Source organism: Neolamprologus brichardi, chromosome 6 (assembly GCF_056152115.1).
Source record: "Neolamprologus brichardi isolate AB-2024 chromosome 6, ASM5615211v1, whole genome shotgun sequence".
NCBI lineage: Eukaryota > Metazoa > Chordata > Actinopteri > Cichliformes > Cichlidae > Neolamprologus > Neolamprologus brichardi.
This window is the reverse complement of record NC_142109.1, coordinates 20,702,203-20,726,670: the sequence shown is the minus strand read 5'-3', so window position 1 is coordinate 20,726,670 and position 24,468 is coordinate 20,702,203. Positions and strand designations below refer to the sequence as shown.

Here is a 24,468-nt window from a genome sequence, read left to right as displayed (position 1 = left end):
TAACTTATGCAGCGAGGAAGTCACAGTTCATCACTTCTGTTTATGTGAGGCTGATCTGTTTAACGGCTGCTTTTCATGAATCTGGTGGCGGCGCTGAGTGATGCTAAAAATGGCAGTCATTAAAAAAGATGACATCCTCTGACAACTTCTGGATATGTAGGCCACCCTCCTCCCTCTGCTCAGATTTTTTTGACTTTAAAAAAATAAATAAATGAAAACAAAATCTGACTGTCTTCAACACTGCAGCTGCTGTCAGTCAGAGCAGATATGAAAGGAGTCCCTCACACAGAGATGGCTCCCTCTCTCTCAATGTCACATAAACTGTGTGATGGCCTTGGTGTTAAATGGAGTGGAATTGATTTTACGCAGCGCGTAGCAAGGCAGCGAGCATCCACAGACATCTGAAGGGCTTGTCCCCCTCCACCAGCAAAACCCCCACACCTACCCACCCTCCTCAAAAATGATTATAGTTATATAAGTTTCCCTCCCACTCCCGCCGTCGTCATGGCAACCCCCACCCCTCCTTTTTGAACGTCAGAGCCAGGAGCTGGAGGATGAAGCCGCATCCAGCTTCAGCATCTCGTGCCTCTCAGAGAGCACCTGTGATTATTTTGCAGAGGAGGAGCAGCTGCTGCAGCGACGGAGATCGTCTAATGAGAGGTTCGGACTCTGGGCTGCTCTTCGTCGCTTAAAAAATCGCCACCGATCGAGCAGCGTCTGCAGGTAAAAGCGCGGTGCCTCTATTTACTCCCGTGCGCTATTTTTAGAAAGAAAAAAAAAAACACCTGTGCCAGCTAATGATTGTGAAACTGAGAGGAGTAATGATGGAAAGCCCCGCTGCCTGTTTAGTCGCTGTAGTGTCTTTTTTTCTGTCATGAGAAGGGAGCGGGAAAGCTTTCTCGGAGATGCAGTTAGCGGTGCGTATTTGGAAGGTTTAAACAACTCTGCTCATCCACCCTTCCCCACAATCTCGTCTCTTTTGCTTCTCTCCCTGTCCTCTCCTTCTCACCCTCCTTCTCCCTCACCCTTCCCATTCTTTTTTGCCCTGACAGCCGGTATGTCGTGGTTGTTCTTGGACTGGTTCGTCCCACTCTACTTGCTGGTGTCGGTGTTGGTTCTGGCGGGCTTCGGAGCGTGCCTGTACTTCCTAGAGCCCGGGTTGCAGGATGCCCACAAGTGGAGCAACAAAACAGTCCGGCATCACCCGCTGGTGGCCAGTGTGAACTGCAGAGATGACGATAGCAATGCCCTGATATGATCAAGAGGGCGAGGCGAAGCGGGAGGGCGGCTGACCATCTGGACAGGGGTGCTGCCGCCGGGACACCCGTGGGATGGGAGCCAACACCCAAACGACCGTGGAAGAAAAATGGGAGAGAAAGGAGGGGAAGATTATCTGTTGTGTCTGATAATGCAAACCCTGTTCTATATCATTCCAACTTTTCTCTGATCTCTGCTGATTTTCGTTGTAGAGGTGAGAGAAAAGTAAAGCAGAGATGTTTTTAACATTCTTAAAAATAAAAATTAAAAAAGAACAAGAAAAATAAAAATAAAATAAAAAAATCCAGATGCACAATGCGAAGAAGACTGTATCCAGATAGAGATCGTGAGGTGATTGGAGGAAGTGTTGCCCTTTAGAAATGTGTTTGTAAATTTCACGCCATCCTATACTTGTGCCAAGTTTTACACGCATTTTGTAATTTTGACAATCACTTTGCATATCTCATAAAGTTTACTTACATTGTGCATTTAATTAGCTGAAGTGAGCGACATAAGTGCAATGACTTTGCTGCCAGCGGGGAGGGTTTTTAATCCTCTCTCTGATGTCGGCGTGGCAGCTGCTCAGACGCATGTGGATTGTTTAGTGCCGCTGTGCCAAAACGGTGTGTTATTAGTGACTTACTTTAAACTGTTATGTACCCAATAAATGCAACTGATTCATTTAAGGTGCCAAGATTATCCTAGATGGACCAAGACGACTGACAAATAGCCTAGTATTTGGTAAAGTGTTTTTTTTTTTCTTTGCTTTGTTTGTTTTCATTGTTTTTACTTGACAGCATGGTGAGAAACTGTGGGTGTGTAACGACCCTCTTTTAAGAATCATATGCTTCCTTTGTTCATACAAAAATAAAACTGCTCAGTCCTCACTTCTTTGTATTTGCTGTTTCTATGCATGAATATCCACCCTAAATATATAGTCTAAAGATTTATGTGCTTCTAAATAATTCATGTGTATATATATATATATATATATTGTAATATTTTAACTAGCTTGTACTCCAGCAGCTGGGCTTGCTTAATATTTCCCATTAAGGATTTACATTAAGCTTGCATTAAAGTAGTCACTTGATATCCTTTTATCTATAAACTGTCAGCAGTTCCATCAAAATTTCTCAAACTGTTTTAAGTTAGCTGACTTTTTAAGCCCTGACAAGATACAATATTCACAAAAGCAAAGGAGTTTGGATTTTCTGCCCTCCTTATAAATCTCAACCTGGCTCTTTTGTAGGTTGAACCCTTGGTTTGGAAAGCCTTTCAAGTCAAATAATATGACAGCCCAGAGCAGTAAAATACTCTTTGTGCTTTGATTCAGCAATATTAAAACTATGATATCATCTGAGCTTCGGTCAAAGATTGAAATGCATGTTTTCTGTATTTTTGTAAGTAAATTTGAATGCAGGACTTTCATTTATAGCGCAGTCTTTTTATATATACCTTCAGCTTTAAAAAAAAAGCTTACAATACTGCACCTACATTTTTGAAAAGCCCTTTAAACTCTGCTCAGAGTAGATGCTTCGAGTTTGAAGGTCACTTACTCATGGAGTGCGTAGAGTCTGTAAAGAAGAGGCTTTTTCATTTAAGGCAGTTCGAGGATAAAACTAGCTCTGCAACAGTTTGAAATCATGCGTAGATATTCATATTTTCTCTTGTAATGCAGAAAAAAACAAACTCTGAAAGTGTAGTTGTCAGCAGAGTCAGAGGAGGAGCATTCACATTATTATGAAATGCATTTGTAGGTGTGGGGTTGTTTGTCTATAGTACCTTACTATTCTGCCCAGACTCTGCAGCTGAAGACGATGTAGTAGCTTAATCTGGTTTGAAGTACGATGCATCATTTCACCTGTGACATTAATGTTTTCGTGACTAGGCTCTAAAAAAGCATCAAACATAAGTTAATGATCTGAGTGCTTCTGTCACTCATACTTTGCTCTATAATCAGACAAGCTTCACAGTGTCCCACGAACCAAATCAAATGAGACACCAGTGTGGGAGTGCAACAGTGAAGCCTCAGTGTCGAGGTATGGAGAGAATGGCACTCGTGTGCCCACTACTTCCTACTGCTCTGCTCCAAGTCTCACACACTGTGCCTTGTTTACTCTCTCAGTCTGTCAGCAGCAGACACGGGGCATCATCGCCACACGTCAGGTCAGTGTCTTTTTCTCCAGCTCTAATTAAAAAACAAAAAACAGTTGTTTTTTTCATAGTAAACACTGTTTTGTGCTGGTATTTTCAGTGTTGGCGCATACCAGCCATGCTGCCTCAGACTGCAGTGTTTAAAAGTAATTTAATGCACTCATAAAAGTGCTGCACTTTTACATAACTTGAGTGCTACGATTTTATGCAATTATGTGGTACTTAAGCCCTACTACATATTTTCTGTACAGACATAAGTGCTTATTTAATATTTCAATATATATAAAAAAAAAACATAGTCAGTTGATAAAATGGGGTGTATTGGCTTAGACGTCCTAGACGTTTTTATTTTTAAACAGATTAACACTGGATTCGCTTCACCTGTACTTATCGATGACATTAAACCATTAAAGTAAATAAATCTAACACTCCTTTGGAACTACAGTAAGATTTTCAAACTTTTGATAAGTGTAGTTTGCAGATATTCCTGTTCTTTATCTTACCCCTTTAATATTTATTAAAAAGTTTGTCCTGTTTGTCATTTGCAGTCTCTCTATGTTTCTTTTTCCTCCCTTCTCCTTAAGTGGAGAGTTCTTCCTCCCCGCTGTTTCCGTGTTTCTCTCTACATTGATTATCTGATTTTTGGGTCCTACCTCTAACACTGTATGGTCTAAAATTGTGAAGTGCTGCGTGTTAAGTAAAATTCAATAGGAAAAAATCAAATTGAAGCTTGCACTTCAGTTAATTTGAGTATTTTTTTAAGAATGTTATTCCCACATTTTCTATTAATTTGGACAGTGTTTATAGAAATGATGTTTGGCATAAAGTTGAATTCTATTCTATTCTATTCATATAAAACAAGTTATATTTTTTCTTAGTTTCTTCATTCACATCATGTGATTAGTCTTTCTTTGCATCTTTGTCTTGCTAAAACAGAATGAGTGTTTTTAACCGTCTGGCTCCTTTGATCCCACGAGTGCCTGACTCCAGCAGACAAACAAAGGAGCATCCAAAAGTGTGTTTGTCACCTCCTCTGCCTCTTTCTTCTCCCGTCATTAAGAAGAAAGCCATTCACATCCCATCATTTGATGAGAAGGGACTTATCTTTGAAAAACACAACACAAAGCTGTACACGGCGGACAGGTAAATTAATGTGAAGTTTGTTTTTCTGTCTTGGATTTATGTGCAACATAATCTAGTAATTATTGGTACATTTTTTTCTTTCCAGATCATTTGATTCAATTTGGACATCCAAGACACCAAGCCCGCCCTCGAGGAGTAAATCATGTCAGCTTTCACAGAGAAACCATGGAGAAAAAGCTTCAACCCTCCCAAGGACCAAACCTAAAACATGCAGCTCTCAGTCGCTCTCTGCAAAACCCAGCACCTCCATTTCTCCTTCTCTTAAGCCAAATTCCTCTCTCACTCTTCCCGCTGTCAAACCAAAGCCAAGTGATTCTCTTCATCTTCCCACCTCACAGGCAAGTGATCTTTCTCCATTACTGCACCAGCCAGCACCAAAGCCAAGTGTATCTCCAACTCTGACAGTCCCAACACCGAGGCTAAGCCCATCTCCAACGTCCCTTTGCCAAGGGACGAGCTCAGACGGTCCACCAGTAAAACAGCCTTCTCCTATTGCAAAAGAAAGACGTGCTAAATCGATTCCCATCTGTAATGTCAAAGCGGAGACATCAAATGAGATAAAGCATAAAATTCTTGACCAGGATGCTTTACTGGACTTTACTCACCCCGAGATGAGAAAAGGTCGTATGAACAGAGAGTCTCAACATCAGACTTACTCAGAATCCTACAGACGCCCGGTCACATCTTCGAATCCTTGCTTCCTGCAAAGCAAACTTGGACTAAGTAAAAAAGAAAATACTGCCAAAGATGAAGCAAAGGCTCTGCAAAGGAGTACAGACATTACTGCATTACCTAAACCAAAGTGGAACATCAATCAGCACCAGGAATTTCAACCCAGTAGAATGACAGGTACACAAATATCCACTAACTCTAAAGGCATTAAGTCTGCTGACGTTGATCACCGGGAGTCTCCGTCAGTGTTTGATGGACCGGCCACTCTGTCAGGTCCTCAAAGAAAATATAAAAACTACCCTCAGAAGAGCAATTACTCTCAGACTTTACATTTTACCTCAGCTCACCCACCATATGAGCAACTGTATTCTGAGAAAAAAGCAGCTTTACCCGTGACTCCTCAAACATCCTTTTCCACTGAGCCTCTTTTTAATCAGTCAGGCGTTTCGCCAAGCATCGAGGCAAGGAGGAGACGGTTCGACCTGCACAGTGAAACAAGATCAGAAGCAGCGTTTCTATCAGCTTCTCGTCCCAGGAAACAGCAGGAAGAAAACAATAATCAGACAATTACAGGAAACTCTCATAAAATCTTTCATGAAACTGGTGCATCTCAAAACATCAAGTCCCCACAGAGACCCCTCAGGTTCCCGTCGAAGGCACAGAGTCAAACTGTGGATGTAAGGTGTGCAGTGAGTCAGTCTCACTGTTTATCAAAGGATTACAGCTGCCAGTCAAGAGAAGCTGATCAGAAAATGGAGGCTTCCCAGTGCACACACAGGTTAAATCAGCTTAAGACATGTCAGGTGGCACCTCAGACCCAGGAGGCCTCCCACCCTCCCTCTGGTGTGTGCACCACCTCACAAAGGGGATGCCTTTTGAAACCTGACCTTCAGTCACACAGATGTGGCTTAGATCAGGAACAGTCTCCTCCTGACAAACAGATGAAGGTCAGCAGCACAGGACTGAATCACACAGACATGTTAGCACCACCTGACCACCGTGGGGTGCCAGCAAAGCTACCAGAACATCCCTCAGAGAAATATATTGCAAGCTGGCCCCCGTCTGTAGCGCACTGCCCATTCAGCACAGACAGTTTTGGCCTAAGCTCAAAGGGGGTCTTTGACAGAGTATACCAGAGCCTGGAAAAGACAACAACAGCAACAACAGCTTCCAGTCTACTAAATCAGCTGAATGACTCTGAAACAGGCAAAGTATTTTTCTCAGAGGAATCAGAAGACCCCTATTACGTCACGATGTATTACCCAGGCTCAATTTATGTGGGTGAGTACAAATATATCCAAGTCACCTGCAAGATTTTAACAGAACAAACCCAGCGACAGCGCCTCTTTGATGCCCCTGCTTTTATTTGGGAGTTGAATAATTTTCTAACTTCTAGGGGGGGTGGGAACTCTGATGAGGGGGTGGTTAAAGAGGATAGCAGAGGGTCTAAAGGCAGCACTTCTTATCAGTAGAGTAACAGACATGGCGAGGAGAGATGTGACAAAGTTGGTTAGCAGACTGTTTCAAAGTGAATAGCACAGGAAGACGTGCCAAAGCAGTTTTACACTAAAACACGCCGAAAACATGCAGAAAGGAAGGCGGGACGAAAGGAGAGCAGCTCGGAGATAAAGTGTGAGTACGGTGCTGCAGGTATATTTTTCTTCCTCTAACACCTAAAGAGTAATAACAACACAATATCACACAAACACTGGGAAGTACAGACTAACTGATGTGTCAAACTTAAATCATGTCGTAACATAGCAGGGTAGAGAAAAACAGTAAACAAAGCACACATAGTACCTCAGCACAGCCTGGATGTTGTTAGAATGAGAGCTTCTGAGGCCCAACAAGGGAAAAACTACCAGACATATTTGACAGAGCAAAGAAAATTTAAACTAACAGCTTCATCTGGAGTCTTCATTAGTAGATTTCTTGCAGTTAGATCTGTTAATATATTTTCTGTCTTACAAGACCCTCAGATTCAGGGTCTCTCATGGGATCGCAGCCCTCAGAAAGCCCTGTTACACTCGCTGTTAATCATTACACACTGAGCTTCCACCGGTGGCAGGATACATCAGAGCACATTTGCATTAAATTTGAAGTGCTTTAGTTCACGGCATGTCACAGTTGATAGTGTGTCTCTTCACAGAAAAGGAAGCGCGGCACATACAGACAACGTCTACATATTCAGCCATCATTATTTTAATTATTCAGCACTGTAGTATTCCTGCTGTGACAAAATGTATTTGGGGGAAAACTTCTCTATACTGCACATCTTTCTACATTTTAAACAGTGCATTTAGCAGACATGCAGTTGTTACTTTGCAGATAAGACTTGAAACTTTAGGAGCCTGTTTATGTACCAGTGCAAAGCCATTAAAGCTATAAGCTCTTTCTGCTTGAACGATAATGCAGCAGGAATAAATCCCATATAGCACTAATGTTTTTGTTAAGCTTTGCATCTACATTAACCCATACACACTGTTTGGGGTCAAATTTGACTCATTTTGATAGTTGACCGCAACAAAAAAAAAAAATCAAAAAATCCAATATCATTCTTTTAGCTTGAAATTTGATGACTTTTCCTAAAGTGACCAAAAATGAGTATCGTAAAGACTATAAAAAAACAGAGAGCAGAATTCATGGTTGCGTTAATTACTGCAAGTTGTCCAGGTCGTGAAGCAGCAAAGCAGCCCCAGAACATCACACTATCACCACCATGTTTGACTGTTGGCATGTTGTTGGAACTCAGACCTTCCAAAAGTCCACAGTCCACAGAATATTTTGCCAAAAGTCTTGGGGATCATTAAGATGTTTGGGTTTTTGTTTTTTTTAACAAATGTCAAACGAGCCTGTGCGACTTTTTTCTCCTTGGAACTCTCCCATGGATACATATATTTCCCCAGTCCCTTATTGTTGAAGCGCGAACACTGACCTAAACAGAGACAAATGAGCCCTGCAGGTGTTTAGATGTTGTTCTAGGTTCTTTTGTGACCTCGATGAGTCCCCAATGCACTCTTGGAGTAATTTTGGTTGGTCAGTTACTCCTGGGAAGGTTCCAAGTTTTCTCCATTTGTGGATAATGGCTCTCACCATCATTTGCTGGAATCCCAAAGCCCTAGAAATGGCTCTGTAACCATTTCCAGACTGATAGATGTCAATGACTTTGTTTCAAATCTGTTTCTGTAGACTGTCACATTGCGTGTTTCTTTTTGAGATATTTTAGCCTACATCACTTTGTCAGGCAGGTTCTGTTTAAGTGATTTCTCAATTCAGCAGGTCTGGCAGTAATCAGGCCACAGAATTAATAACAGATAATTCACGATTTAAAAGGCAAGTGTGACAAATGTTGCACATATGAAAAAAGAGAGAGAGAGAGAAAATAAATCAGGAATTGGGCAAGTACTTTTTCACAACATTATTAATAAAGAATCTATCTTCTTTATCCACCAACACTGTTAAAGATCGTCTCCCATGTCTGGACTTGACACGGATTATAACACAATTCAAAGTGCTAGCTATAAATACTCTAGCTCTGACAGAAGACACTGTACCCAAAAAAATGTCCCTTTGAGATAAAGTCATATTGCGCATGTGCTCTGCATCTCCCCACTCCCTGTCCTCTTGTCGCCTTGGTAACGGAAAAGGAGGGGGCTCACGGCCAGAGGGAAGGAGAGGTACCCGGACTCCTCTTTACATGAGCGTTCCTGTTATTGTTATCAGTGTGGTGGACAGATATTACTGCTTCTCGAATTCAGAGCGCCTGTAGGTTGCCCGCTGTCTCCACGAGCTCGTTTGGTCAGTTGAACGGGAGCTGGTGAGTGTGACGACCGTTAGCGGGTGCACGCTAGCAGCTAGCCGTTAACGTTATTATCCAGCGTGACTGGTGAGAGAAACAATGAGGGCGACAGGCTTTGGTAGAGCTAACGTTGGGTAGTCACTTAAAACACACAGGAAAGGGCGCTTTTATTCATGTTATATGCTAAAGCACGTTTGCTCTTAACTTTCATGAGCTTGGCCATTTTATTATTTTTTCAAACAGGGATTTAAAAAAAGGGAGTTTTAGCCTAGCCAGAGCATCCTCAGATATCGTACGCTTCAGTTTCCTACATTTGCTGTAGTGTGTAGCTCGAAATAATTGCATTGCAGTGTGGGCTTGTGAGGGCAGGCAGGGAGGGGGCAGAGCTGCATGGCCAGTGAATGAATCAAAGTGACAGCCTCTGCCTCAGTGACCTGTATGTATGATCAGGACTCATGTATCTAGGACTGTGACTTAAAGCATGGCAGCAGGCTGTACACCCTGAAGGACTAAGCTCATCAACATCTTGGCTCGGCCTGCTGCCTGTTACTGTTACCATCTGCCTGCACTGCTTGCTTCACTTAAAGGCTGAGCTCACAAAAACATCTTTTCTTGCTTAGACCCGACTGGTGTCAAAGCCTTGCTCGCAGAGGGGTTTTTTGCATTTCTGGCCAGGCTTTTGAGATTTTTGTGCCCCATGTTTGAAGTTTCTGCTGCCAACCCAAAGACAAGACAGCTGATTGTAATTTCATCTGTGTTTCTCTGCCAGAATTATTATATCTGTTTTTTCCAATTAGTTTCTTGTTTTGCTTTTTTCCAAAGTGCAAATTTTAGTTTTGTTTTCAATCGTTTTTAATGATTAAAACTTGAGGTGGGACTCACCAGACGATATAATTACAATACTCAACCCACGATACAGTATCATTGCGATTTTTAACATCTATGCTGAGCATTGCAATGACAAAAATTGCCAATCATGCCCTCAAAGTTAAACTTTGTCAATATCAGATAGAGTCAGTCTGCTATCAGTTTGGGATCAGTCTGGGATTGAATGGAGTGAAGTTGGCAGTTAATCTGCGATCTGCAATAATACATCATTTAACTGTTGTCTAAATCAGCAGGAATTCACATTTAACTATTACATTTATGCTCAACAACCTTCCAGGTCTATAGGAATAACCAGAACTGGCTGACAGCCAGCTAAGTCGAGTCCCCTTGAGTTGTGCAAATTGACATCGACTCATTCAGACTGATAATAACATGTTGGCAATGTATCTGCATTTATAAATTAGACAGCAAACCTTTGACAATCTCTTTAAGAGTGACTGCAGTCAGTTCAAGTCAGACTGTGACTGTTTGCAGAAAGTTTGCCTCGTATTAGACAACCTGTGCAGTTACCTTGAGAGTAGTTGTGAATGTACAACAGGCTCAAGCTTTGGGAATTTATACAAGGAGGTTGTCTTCCTATTTTTACTTGTGTGACTGAGCCTTTAGCTTCCTCTGAATTAGGGAGTAGCAAGCAAAGCAAAGTGTGTCCATTGTTGGATGGATTTTTGGTTAAATGCAAGTTTGCTAGGCTAGCTAATAAATAAAGCCTTTTTAGACAGGGAAATTTCTATATATGTTTCTGTTTTATGTTAGATTTCTACACTTTTAGGCGTTCTGAATTGCTGTAAATTTGGTAGTTTTATTGAAAAAAAAAAAACGTAATATTAAAAATGCTGGCTATTATCTTTGCCCCTATAGTATCAACTATTTATTAAGTATCACACTGTAAAATATAATAATTTCTTTTATTTTAAAAAAGAAAATAATCTTCAAATCAACATCAGAGTTGCTCTCAGAGGTATTTGTAATTCCACTGTATAAACATTGAAAAAGTGAAAGAAAAGAAGCATTCGTTCAGTTTTGGGGGTTAAAATGAAATGTAAATGATTTTTCATTGTTTTGATTTTTTTTTTTTTTTTTTTTTTTTTTTGGAGTGGAGGACACCTTTATTAAGAAGACCTGAGTTTGTTCAGTCAGGCATTGATTTCTACACTTGGGGGTTGATCAGGGCTGAGACATAGTCTGCTGTGTTGAGCAGATAGAAATAATAGATGGGCAACCTGGGTGTGAAGGCTGGAGGTTAGAGCAGCGCTTTTGTAACTCAGGCCAGGTCAGATGCTGCCCTACCTCTGCAGTCTTTTGGGGTAGTTGTTACTCATTAGTACAAGAACTTCCCAGATTATAAATGCTAGATTTCCAGGAATCAATTAAATTATTCACAGTGCCCTAATTTCAGGTTCTGTCAGGCACTTCTGTACACCGATAGTGGATTTTACTGTTTACACTGTCTGCGTAATATGTGATAACTTAATAAAATAATAACAGCTTAACTCTCCAGTCATTATTCTCAGCTATTCTCATTTGATTTCCTACCTGCTGAGTTAAATGCTTAAGGTCGTGTGGACTCTTGTGGTTAGATGTGAGCATAATGAGTTGATTCAGTTCTGTCTCATATGTTATGTTCAAGCTCAAACTGTGCATGAGTCATCTTTTTATAAATTGATTTATTAACCCCTGGACTTTAACAGCTGATCTGTATTTCATCAAGATTTCTGCTTATGTTCAAAACATTCTGCACACTTAGGAATAAGGTTTATCTCAACCTTTGACGCAAACTCAGAAAGCACAGGCAGTATTAATCTGAAGATGAATCTTATTTTTAAACTAGAACCTATGCTGCTAAACTCAAATACTGTGTCTCTGAGCTATTTTGCTTTCAGACTTGGACCTCCCTCTCAATTTTCCTTCCATCTCCATCATATTCTTCAGCTTTTCTTTTTGTATATGGATGTGTGTGAAATATGAGCGCAGACATAACATCTATCTGTTGGTAAAAAAGAAACAAATGATGTTATAGCAGTTTTTCTCCTCAGTCATCAGCTTTCTTTTGTGCTTTTGCTGTGTGGGGTTTGGGTCGGATGAGGCAGTGGACTGGATCCCTCCTGAAATGTACATCTGTGTCCATGTTGGGACCTTCAGATATCTTGATTTGTTTGATTGAAAACTCAAAGGTATTTACTTTATTACATAACTGACAAAGAAAAAAAAATGTTAGCCACATTTAAGTCTCTTCAACTTCTCTTTACTTTTATTTTAATCAGCTTGTGCATTCATTCATTCATTAATACAGTTCACATGGTTATGAAATTTGAAAGTGACAGTTATGCATTAATTACATTTTTCATACCTAAACTCCATGTGTCTGCTAGCCTTGAGTACCACAGCTCCAGTCAGTACCAGATTTTTTTAGGAAGGAGGAAGGGGAGGAGTTAACTGTTATCACATAAACTGTGATCATAACGTATTCTCCTTTTCAGTCCTTTTTCAATTCCTCTGTATAATGTCAAAAACAGAAGATGTTCCTAATATGCTCATCTCAGACATGAGAACAGAAATCCCTTTTGTTTACAAGGGGCAGCCAATGAGAAGAAGACTTTATGGGAGAGAATAGGGCTAAAATAGTATTTCAGACAGTGGATGAAATAAGAGGTAATTGAGACTCACTTTAAAGTAAAGAAACATTATTCCGAACCATGAATCATGCAAAGCTACTCTAGTAGAGTCTAAGAATAACAGCATGGAGTTGGAAATGAGCACAGTAGGCGCTCTTCAAGGAAAACTTTATTTTAAACATCTGATTTTGCTCACCTCATAATGTTTGTATAGCACCAGCTTTATATTTTTAAAATAAACAGATAAAGTGTTTGTTTTACAAGCACCTTTCATCATAACCTTCAAAATCTGGGAGGAAAATTATACAACTACACAAATTATACAAAGCAGTGTTTGCCTGACTAGATGAATGTGAGGATTTTTCTGTTGTTTGGGTGATCGAAGCCTGCTGCAATAACCCATTTCTTCAATGTAGAACGAGTAACTAGAGGAGAGGCCTCGGCTGATCCACTGACCTACTTCCTCGTCATTTTTTCAGTGTGACTTATTTTCATCTTCCTTCCTTTTCTGTAGACATGTCAGACATCGTTCCTCCAGAGGTTAGACCCAAACCAGCTGTCCCTGCCAAACCCCCAAACGTGGGGGCTCCTTCTCCTTCTAGCCCCTTCCCACCCCAGGGCCTGGGTGTCGGAGGAGGCGGCATCTCTGCTCCCCCACCGAGCGCCATTCCAGTTCCCATTGGAAGTCATGGTCCGAGCCACGGTGGCAGTCATAACGTGGGTCATGGCATAGGACACAGCGTTAGTCACGCTGGAAGTCACGCTGCACCACACAGCGGCGGTCATGGTCACGGTGGCTCCCACAGCTCCAGCGGGGGATCCACTCTGCTGGGATACATTGGTATCGACACCATCATTGAGCAGATGAGGAAGAAGACCATGAAGACGGGTTTTGACTTCAATATCATGGTAGTAGGTACGTCACAGTAGACTTGCTTTATGCCTGGACACTTTCTGCCTCTATGGTGCTCCAACCTTAATTCTTCTGCCTTTCACTTCAGGTCACAGTGGTCTGGGGAAGTCAACCCTGGTGAACACCTTATTCAAGTCCCAAGTGAGCAGGAGGAGTGCAGGATGGGCTCGTGATGAGAAGATCCCCAAAACTGTGGAGATCAAGGCAGTGTCTCACGGTGAGTGCAAGGACAGAGATGCTGCTCTTTCTTTAGAGCCAGGCATTTATATAGCACTTAATTAAAGAGAGAAAATTAACAATCTTTGGCCATGTTCTTAAAAGTCCCACATAGCCTACTTATAGTTCATCAGTGCACCCTGGAAGCTGCCAAGAAATCTAAGCAGCTGAAGGATGGCCAACTTCCACCTCTCCTGCAGGCACTTTTAATCACTTGTTGTTTTCGACTGTCCGTGTGCTGGGAATTTAATTGTCATGAATTAATTTTTCAAGCTGCTCTGTAATAACTCTCTTATGTGTCATATAAATAAATCAATGCTGAGACCTACCTTATTTGCGTTCTGTAGCTGTACAGACAAAGTCGAAAGAAGGTTAGGTTTTCATCGCTGTCTGTTGGTGAAATCTCTAAAAATGAACAGATGCTGAAATTCAGTTCAGAGATGGCTGAAAAACAGCAAACAGATCTCTGCTCAGTTTTCTGCTGTCATGTGCCAGTGCACAGTTGGGCACACTGTGGGTTTCCAGGCAATGTATACAATGTAGAAAAGTTTTTCATTAAAGACAGGCACAAAATCAAGGGCAGGGATTGCTCAGTAGGTAGAGTATTCGCCCCATGATCGGGAAGCTTGGGGGTTCAAATCCACTGAACGGCTACCCTGAGGTACCCTTGAGCAAGGGTCTCTACAAACTGCTCCCTAGGCGCTGGATTGGTAGTTGCGTATTGCTTCACTGAATGAATGGGTTAAGTGCAGAGGACTAAGCAATCCCCTATGGTATTAATAAAGTATACATTATTATTATAAAGGTACAATATCCAAAAATAAATAATAATAAATAATAAATAGATAATAATAACATTTAAAAAACAAGCTGACAGAAACATGTAGCAAGAAATATGATGGAAAACCAAGGCTAAAGATCTGATAGTAGCTGATTGGCAGCAGAGGTGTAGCGGTCAGGTGGTGCTGAATGATCCTGGCATGGTACTTGAGTAGTCGATGTTCAATGCAGAGATTTGCACACATGTCTACATGTTGTTGCTGCATGCTGTCACCAGGAGGCAGTGTTAAAAGCACGTGGAAGAACCTCTAATGTGGTCACTGCTGTTTGTGCTTGTTTGTCCTTTAGCTTAGCCTCTGCAACAAAGACAATAGTAAGAATATACAAAACAAACTGTTTTATCTTTATTGTTATTTTATGCTTCCTCTCCTGTTTGTGGTTGACTTTGATGTTCAAGCCAACTTAAAAAAAGAAAACTAAAACTGTTTGTTTGTTTGGATATTTTGTGTTCTGTTGCAAAAAAGAAAATAGTTTGCCTTGTGGATATCCATTGGATTTGTCAATCTCAAGCTGCTGGAGTTTCATGCACACTTAAGATAATCCTTTGAATATGTTTTTGCTTATACTAAAGACTGCAGATTTCTGCTGCCGCCCTGTTTACTTTGAAAGTACAGTGATAGTGGTGGAATAATTTCAGCAAAACAAAATAGCTATAGTGTTTTAGGATAGACTTGGGAAGTTGTGAGCTTACCTTTTAAGTTTTTACATCTCGTTTATGATGGACTGTTTGGAGTTTGACAGATTAAAAAGGAGCTTCAACTTTGTATTAAAACGTTTTTGTGTTATTTTCTTATCCGACGTTTAGATTGTATGGCAGATTTGTTTGGTCTGCTGTGGGCGATCGTGGCTCAAGAGTTGGGAGTTCGCCTTGTAATCGGAAGGTTGCTGGTTCGAGCCCCAGCTTGGACAGTCTCGGTTGTTGTGTCCTTGGGTAAGACACTTCACCTGTTGCCTACTGGTGGTGGTCAGAGGGCCCGGTGGCGCCAGTGTCCGGCAGCCTCGCCTCTGTCAGTGCGCCCCAGGGTGGCTGTGGTTACATTGTAGCTTACCATCACCAGTGTGTGAATGGGTGGATGACTGGATATGTAAAGCGCTTTGGGGTCCTTAGGGACTAGTAAAGCACTATATAAATACAGGCCATGCCATTTACCAGATATAGTTTATTCTGTCTTTCTGTCTGTAATTGTTTCTCCAATACACAGATTCATTAAGAAGAAATCTTTTGGAAGAATTAAACATGATTTTTTGAGATACAGAATCAGTTATAATATTTGGCAGTTAGAGCCATCATAGCAGGACAGAATGCCAGCATCCAGAGTCCAGACACTGGTGCTGGTGAGGATGAAGACGAAGGCTTGGATGGAGCTCTGAGATGGTGAGGAAGTGGGTTGTCAAGATTTAAAGTATGCAGAATGCAGGCTTATTGGTTCGCTGAAGGCAAGCAAGAAGATGATTGGGCAAGAGCAATGATATCAGTATTGAGTTTGACAGCATGGAAAAGTGTATGTGTTGAAAAGTATAGATCATAGCAGCTGAACACCCAGGATAGCAAGCAGATGAGTGATAACAGTGTTTTTTTAAGCTCCAGTGCATTTGACCTCACAGGGCCAACATATTGCAGGATGTTGCTCACTATCATTTTAAGATCTCCTGGCGTGCTGCGTGTGCTTTCATTTCACTGTTGTTTGACTGACTGGGGGTTTAAAAGGGTCTTACTTAACCTCAGTGAAGTTTCTGAGAGTGCGGGCAGTCGGTCATATTTCACAGGAGTCACAAAGCACCACATCGCTGAGCTCAGTTTGTGGAGCCTGATCAAAGCTAGGACCAACCATGACCCAATTTAAAGCCCAAAGTATTTGTGAGTAAAATGCGAGACAGCCTCAGAGCTCAGAGTTATGTCTCCATGGTAACAACCGTAGATGAGCCTGACAGCTGATGCAAAGATGTAAACATAGCTCAATTTGTGGCTCACTTTCAAAGTTACAGGATGAGGAATCAGAAAGCTGTTCTTGTAGAACATCTGTGTAACTGAGAAGCTTTCCACTCAGGTAACAGGGGCAAGCAGCGACAGTCAGCCAGTCAGCCGTGTGCTTGATTTGAATAAAGTTTTAAATTATCCACAGCGCAGCCCAAACGAATCGCTGTTTACAGCCACTTTGTATAACATTTGAAAATGTCGTATTTTGGTGCCCCTCCCCCACTATTAGTATCAAATCCTCACTGTGGCAGACAGCTCAGTATGTAGCATTCAAGCCTGTGCTCATTATGTCTTCTGGGACCTAGCTGCCATTTGCACATGTCCTTGACGACTTATGAGCTCCCGAGGAAACTGTAGGGACATGTCAAGCCCGTGGGCTGCTACAGTTTACGTGATCATGCTCCCATTGCCTGCGGATGACAGTGGCCTGATATTATTATACCAGGAGACGAAGCATAAAAAATTCTGGCCATACTATTAATATTGTATTTGCTGTTTGTGTGATTATGGCAAACACGAACATTCAGTCATTATGTTGAATATTCAAGTTTTTATTTATTTTTAAATAAAAACATTAAATGTGTTCTTCTTCTGTGGTAAAGGTAAGTACATCCTTGGTTTAGACACTACCTTTGCCCCCTTCAGCATAAATAACTTCTTGTAGGTGTGTAATTGCCCAAGAGACTCTGGGATCAGCTTTCTGCGACTTTCTATGTGAAATTCCTTCAGTTATTGGATGTTAGAGGATGTTGGCTGTGCAGGAATTGGTAGTTGCACAGACTGCGTCACATCCTGAAGAACACTATGAAATGATTCAGATGCTGCCCAGACCCCCTACATCTCCTAAACTGCTTTTGCCACTGTCTTGTTTATCTAAAAGAGCTGGCCTTTGCCTTTATTGCCGCTGGTAAACAGTCAGTTTTCTCTGATGCTCTCTTTGAAAAGCAGAAGCTATTTCCTGGCAGGCATTTCATGGAGGTGCATGCACTATCTTACCTGCAAATCCTGTGATGAAATTTTGCAGCTCTGTGAGATTTTAAATTATGGGCAGCATAGTGGTTAGTGAAATCATCTCACTGATTGGCTTGGGCCTCTGTATGTGGAGTTTTTGGGTCGGTTTTGACTCTGGCTTCAGGCGATAGATTGATTGATCCTGGACAAACTAATTTCTTGTAGCCACTTGTAGATTTTTTTATTTTTATAGTAGAACATCCTAAATCTCTGAGGTTTAGTTCCACTACTTGGTACATAATCTGGAAAATTTCAAGGTGAAAATCATGTACCTTATTTTTCCAAATAATTTGTTTATTATATAATTAAGTTTTAAAATGACTTCTAAATATGATGTTTATCTCTCACTGTATCACTTGTATCTATGGCCATTGTTCAAAAAAGAAGAGAAAGATTTGCATGTCAAGTGCACTGCCTCACAAATGTGTTTCTGGAAGAATGGTTACATATTCCCATAAACACAGGCCTATACCTTCTGCAAAACCTTCCCAGAAGACTTGAAGCTGTTATTATTTATTTTGCTGATTTCTTTGTGTGAACATGTTTTTTTGTTGTTTTTTTTAGTTATTGAAGAGGGTGGTGTGAAGATGAAGCTGACAGTTGTCGACACTCCGGGCTTCGGAGACCAAATCAATAATGACAACTGGTGAGATTTCCAGCTCCGGCACTGTTAAAGCATCAAAAATGTCATAATAACTGCCTTATATCACCGAGGACAAATCTCCACCTTTCATCTTTAAAAACTGTATTCAAAGTTTAGGAGTGAATCAGTGCTCCCTCACACATGTTTTTTCTTGCCTCCGTGATGTTTTGCTTCATTGTATCCACAGCTGGGAGCCCATCTCCAAATACATCAATGAGCAGTATGAGAAGTTCCTGAAGGAGGAGGTCAACATCACCAGAAAGAAGCGAATCCCGGACACCAGGGTGCACTGCTGTCTCTATTTTATCTCCCCAACCGGACACTCGTAAGTTAAGCTTTGGCTGTATGGAAGTAAATCGCTCAGACCATCTTTAAGGGATGTTGGTTTTTTTTAAGTAATCTGTAAATGGTAAATGGCCTGTATTTGTATAGCGCTTTATTTGGTCCCTAAGGACCCCAAAGCACTTTACACATTCAGTTATTCACCCATTCACACACTGTATGCTGGTGAGACACACACACACACAAAGCTCACAGTGTTAATGTCTCTTTATTCAAAAAACATTTAATTTCACATTATCAAAGCCTTAAATTGAGTGTGCTACTTTATATTGCAGACAGCACACACCTCTCTCTCCTTTTCACAATTAGCTCCTGCTGACAAGTGTGAAATTGCTTTCTAATGAATAAGTGGATACAGTCTTTTGTGTATTACTGCCAGCGTATCTCATCTTTCTTAGCCAGGGTAATTGAGACCGACAGGATGTCTTATGTGCAGGCAAACAAGAGCTGGGACACAACCTTTGTTCAATGATAAGCCCACTTGAAAAAAAAAAGATTCTCACTGTAAGTCTTTTGTAATCGCTGCAAGGCCAAGGAAAGGTAATGAGACGTATGAGAAATGACAAATGAATTCCAGACGCCTCCTTCTTTTATTCAATGTTTATGAGCTTCCACATCTCCTATATCTGCCCTCATGACTCACTGTAATTATTTGTCCTTCTGCTTCAGTCTTCGACAGCTAGATACTGAGTTCATGAAGCGCCTGAGTCACTCGGTCAACATTATTCCCGTCATCGCCAAAGCAGATACACTGACCATTGAGGAGAGACAGGAGTTCAAGCAGAGGGTGAGTTTCACCAATAATCTGACTTCAAAATGTCTTTCTTCATAGATATTTACTGATGAGTGTGCAAAGCTATTGTAATAAACATTTTATACCAGCAGTGGATCCCAGTTACTAAACTCTACAGCTAAAAAGTGTATTACACCTGCATACTGGGTAATTGCCAGCAGAGAGCGACTCTTTTGGTTGCAAAAAGAAGTCAATTTTCTCAGTGATTTGACTTCTCATCCAGAACCTCAGTGAACTTCAGTAAACTTTTTTCTGATCACTTCATGGTCTCAGGCACTAATTTTTAAGTCTTATTCAATGATCCCAAGGCCAGTAAACACAGTATGTTGGGCAAACTGTTTGCCAGCCACTAGCAATTTGGCCCAGAGACAGTGATTTACCTGTCAAGTCATACACCTGAAAATACCAACAAACGTCAATCATCAAACCGACTGTTCAGATAGTTTTAAATGTGAAGAAATGCAGTATTTTTACCTGTTCCTGTCCATCCAACGCAACAGAATTAAGAAGGAGCTAAAAGAACATCTGTGTGCAGATAAACTATTAGTTTAATTTGAAATTCAATTCAATTTCCCAGATTTCTTGTATGCTATGCTGATAGTAGTCATCCACCCCAGGATTCTGTGTTTACTCCACTACATTTATTTTAAAGTTTCAGTTACTAATTACATTTCTGACATAGATTTATAATATTAAATATAAATCTACTAATAGATTATTAATCTATCGTAGGTTTATAAATTAAGCTAGCAATGTATGAAATCATTTTCCTGGTTGTAGGCCAGTACAAATACACAAGGGGCTGGTAAAAGTCTGTCCTGGCTGTTTCCCAGTAGAGAAAAACTGGATGAATTAATTAAAAAAGACTTTTGGTCTTTTGTGCAGTGTTGGGTACCTGTGTGATTAATGTTTTTTTTTTTAAATTCGTTTTTCCTTGCTTTTGTCTGCACTCCAGGTAAGGAAGGAGCTGGAGATGAGCGGGATTGAATTTTACCCACAAAAAGAGTTTGATGATGACATGGAAGACAAGAGTGACAATGATAAAATCAGAGTAAGTCGCTGTGTTCTTCGTCCTACGCGATATTTGTCGAGCGATTTTCTTCCTTGGCATTAGAATGAATCTTTGATACTCAGCTTTAACCCAGCCTCTTTCACAAACATGCAGCGAGTCCTCTAAGCAGAATGCCAGGGCACTTGGGCATGTGGTGCATTTGTTTCATCTCATAAACCTCGCGTAGCTTTCTTCAGTACACTGAACCATGTTCAAATGTCTCTGTTCACAGGAGGCGATGCCCTTTGCTGTGGTGGGGAGCGACAAAGAATATCAAGTGAACGGCAAACGAGTTCTGGGGAGGAAGACAGCGTGGGGAATTGTGGAGGGTGAGTCAAACGCTTTCCATGAACGAGTTTCTCTGTTTGGCTTTTTACACAGGACTGATGTTGATGGATTTCTGTCTCTGTTTTTCTGCTTTGTGCAGTTGAAAATCCAAACCATTGTGAGTTTGCTCAGCTGAGAGATTTTCTGATCAGGTAAAACTTTCTTTTAAAGCATGTTTTTAAATAATAATGCAAAAAAGTGGAATAAAGAAATGAAATAAAACAAAGAAAAAAATCACTTTTCTCTATTAGTAAACTTTCTCAGCATTTTAACAGTAACACAAATGTATTGATCTCCAGTAACTGGTCACTTTATTAGGTACACAGTGCTAGTATTGGGTTGCCCAATACCGCCAGACTGAACTGATGATACAAGGCAGAGTATCCATGCTTTCACGATGTTAAGGACAAAATTCTGACTCTAGCATCTGAATGTCACAGCAAAAATCAGCCATCTTCAGACCAGGTGACATTTTTTAATTTTCCATTGTTTTGTAAGCCCCTGCAAACTGCAGCATCAGTTTCCTGTTTCTAGCATTGCTGAAGTGACACCTAGAGTGCTCTTCTGCTGCTGTACCCCATCTGCTTCAAGATTCAGTGTGCTGTGCATTAAGAGATGCTCTTCTGCATACCTGGGTTGTAACAATTATTTAATTGAGTTAATGTTGCATTCCTACCAGCTTGAAGCAGTCTGGCCACTCTCCTCTGTTCTCTGACATCAACAAACCTTTTTCTCTAAGAGAATTTCCACTCACTGGATATTTTCTTGCTTTCAGACTACTCTCTGTAAACTCTAGTTATGACTGTGTGGTAGAATCCCAGCAGCTCAGCAGTTTGTGAAATACAGAGTCACTTAAATCACCTTTCTTCCCTTTTCTGATCCTCAATTTGAACTTCTACGTGCCTGGATGCATTGAGTTGCTGCCATGTGATTAGCTAATTAGATATTTGTGTTAACAAGCAGTTGAGCAGGTGTACCTAACAACGTGGCCAGTGAGTATAAATTTTATTTAAGTGACCATTTGGTCTCTGAAACGTCAAAAAAAAACAGTTAAAATTTGTAGGGTGGATTTTTGTTCTGATAAACTGGGATAGTTTAACATCACAGAAAGAGCAAATATTCACATTTAAAATAAATGACATTAATTAATTATAGTTTTATGAAGATGGGTCCTGATCAGCTATTTGATAAAGCGATTAAAGTTATTTCCTCTCTAAAAAGAAATTAAAGCACTTTTATTATAATAAATGTGAAATGTTTTCAAAGAGGTTTTTGAATATAAGACTATGCAATTTTCTTTGATTGTGAGAAAACGTTTGTTTCTTGTGTTTGCTGTTGTGGAGGATTTTACCATTTTATTACCACAACACAAGAACAACAATACTGTATTTCAAAACACAGTAACTCTTATCCCTTCCTCTGTCAAATGAACGTACTTAACTAATAACTCACCCACTCTCTGTATTTACATTCATCTTTTGCAGGTCTCACCTGCAGGATCTGAAGGAAGTCACTCATAACATTCACTATGAAACGTACCGTGCCAAGAGACTGAATGAGAACGGAGGTCTGCACCCCATATCGTCCGCTGATACCCAGGAGAGCAACCTGTAGTCAGAGAGAGAGTGAAAACAATGAGTCCAATAGATGAATCTACAAAATACTATAATCCTTATCACCACAGCATTGCTGCATGCGTGGAAAAGAAAATTAATGTGTTAAGAATTGGTGTCATTTAATCCCCAAACTCCACCCATCCTTTTCTTCATATTCTTCCCCACCAAGCATATCAAACCCCTCTGTTACCATTTTCCCAGTGAGTGTTTGGAGGAAAGGACGGCCGGAGACTTACTGCCGGTAACGTTTTTTCCACTGACAGCGCCTTTTCTCATTGTTCAGAGTGTACATGGAAAGTGCTCGTGTCTCTCGTGTACGGGAGGCTGATTTTTAAGCCTGTGTGTTGTGTAGCAACTGACAGCCGAGTTTAGACAAACAAAGTGATTTGCTCTAAATATTAAAATCATAATTCCTGTGTAGCAACGGTGCATTAGCCGGCTCTGCTGCTGGCTCTGTTGAAATTGCCGATTTTAAATTCTGAGCAGCAGCTGTTCATTTAAAGGAACAATCCCAGCGGCTTTACTGTCAAGCGGGTTTAACGAACATTACAAGCTGTGCTGCCGTCTTTAATAACCGAGTCTACGAAGGAAAATAATGAACTTTCTCTTGAGAGTTGCAGCATTAGTCACATGTAAAATGTAGTTTATAAGTAGTCCACATGGTGAGTGACTGCTCGCTGCCGATTCAGTGATTCACGGTAACAAACACAAATTTAGCTGTTCATGCAGATGCAGCTCAACCATGTTTTGTTTCAGCACGGTGCTCATACAGGAAACTGCATCTGTGTTCACTTGCAGCAGTGAGCTGTGCTCTTGCAGTTCCACCATGCATATTTTATCAAGGTTCAGACTGATTTTTGTTAGATGTTTCCTGTTTAAATAGATGACAGGCAATAGATGCAGGATTTATAACAAATTGCATATACAAGCTTTCTCAGCTGGAATGACTTGTTTTTGGTCTTTGAGAGCCACTACTGTCAGTGCAAACGTTGTTTTGTTTAAATATTTTTGGTTGTTGTTTTTTTCTTTATCATTACCATTCACGGCAAGTAGCCATTCAATAAAATATTATATTAAACCCGAAAGAAATCCCATCACTGGTTTGGTCATCACATCGTTTTTTTGCACACAGGAGAGCAGGAGAATTGAAATATTTTTGATATATTTGTATTAATATTCAATTCCTGCTGTGCACCACTTGGTGGCAGCACGCTGCCACATTAAAGAAGTTTAACGGAGCAGCTCCATCTGCCCCAGATGTTCTGACTGCTGAGATTTTTTTTCTCAAATATGTCACATCCAGTTCTGATGAAGTTTACTCTTCTGCTGTCAGCAGCAAAGACATTGGGTTTACAAAAAACTTTGATAATATCACCCTTTTCATAATATTATAACATTGCCAAGGTGTTTACCAGGTTTTCTTCAGGAACTAAATATGATATTCTGCAACGGGCTGTCTGCATTAGAACACAAACTACAAATCTTTTAACATATCTCAATCTTTTTTTTTAAATCCATTCAGCCTTTTTATTCAATCATATGTATTTGTATGATTTTGAAATCAAGTGTGTGCAACAGTATGGTAGTAGTTGTCCGTGATTTTAGTGCAGTCAGAGGTTTTCGAGCAGAAATCTGAAACAGTGTTAATGAACCATGCTTCCTACTGTGTTTGTGTGCATGCTTGTGTTAATATTGCCTGTTTGATTACAGCCAGTCGGTTCACTCATTCCTGCAACTTCACATCCACTAACAGTTACTGTGTTTCTGAATGTGTGATGTGTAAATTTAATTGATATATCATAAGGTAAAGCGCTGCTGTCTTACCCCCAAACTAAGCTGATGGCCCCCACGCACACACGTATCACCCAGCCCTGTCACTCAGTGAAAACTCGCAATGTACATTTATTTAACAACTTCTCACAAAGTTGCTGTGACACACTGATGTATGATTTCCTGTCTTGTATGGAGTTATTTTTACATTATGTCTTATTATTGTAACTTATTCTTTATTTAATAAAAACACATGATCAAGTTCTTAGAATTTTGTCATGATTTCTCTTCTGAATGTTCACATAACCACCTGTGTGTTGTTGTCTTTGTTGTTTATAATGATGTTACATACAGTGTCAGTGAGGTCCATAATTTATTGGAAAAAGATGCTCTTTTTATAGTTTTAGTGTACACCACCACTGTGGATTGTAAATCAATCAATA

General features: G+C 40.5%; 1 protein-coding gene across 4 annotated transcripts; it reads left to right on the top strand.

Annotated features, from left to right (window-relative positions):
- The first annotated feature begins 3,393 nt into the window (after positions 1–3,393).
- Positions 3,394–23,344, top strand: septin3 (septin 3). 4 transcript variants are annotated; one of them, XM_087841814.1, is made up of 12 exons: positions 3,394–3,423; positions 4,348–4,554; positions 4,640–6,507; positions 13,040–13,441; positions 13,527–13,655; positions 18,048–18,129; positions 18,314–18,451; positions 19,138–19,255; positions 20,217–20,312; positions 20,545–20,641; positions 20,740–20,791; positions 22,124–23,344. In XM_087841814.1, the coding sequence occupies exons 2-12, from the start codon at positions 4,349–4,351 to the stop codon at positions 22,251–22,253; spliced, it is 3,318 nt and encodes a 1,105-aa protein (XP_087697940.1). In that variant the 5' UTR covers positions 3,394–3,423; position 4,348; the 3' UTR covers positions 22,254–23,344. The 4 variants fall into 4 exon arrangements, with proteins under 4 accessions (XP_087697940.1, XP_035762181.1, XP_006787427.2 ...); XM_035906288.2 differs by lacking the exons at positions 3,394–3,423; positions 4,348–4,554; positions 4,640–6,507 and adding an exon at positions 6,696–6,858; XM_006787364.3 differs by lacking the exons at positions 3,394–3,423; positions 4,348–4,554; positions 4,640–6,507 and adding an exon at positions 8,804–8,903.
- The last annotated feature ends 1,124 nt before the right edge of the window (positions 23,345–24,468 follow it).

Bases quoted from the DNA above. Each gene is read 5' to 3' on its own strand.
- septin3 (XM_087841814.1), top strand. From the start codon at position 4,349: ATGAGTGTTTTTAACCGTCTGGCTCCTTTGATCCCACGAGTGCCTGAC. The intron at 18,130-18,313 runs GTGAGATTTCCA...TTGTATCCACAG, and splicing joins CAAATCAATAATGACAACTG to CTGGGAGCCCATCTCCAAAT. The intron at 18,452-19,137 runs GTAAGTTAAGCT...CTTCTGCTTCAG, and splicing joins ATCTCCCCAACCGGACACTC to TCTTCGACAGCTAGATACTG.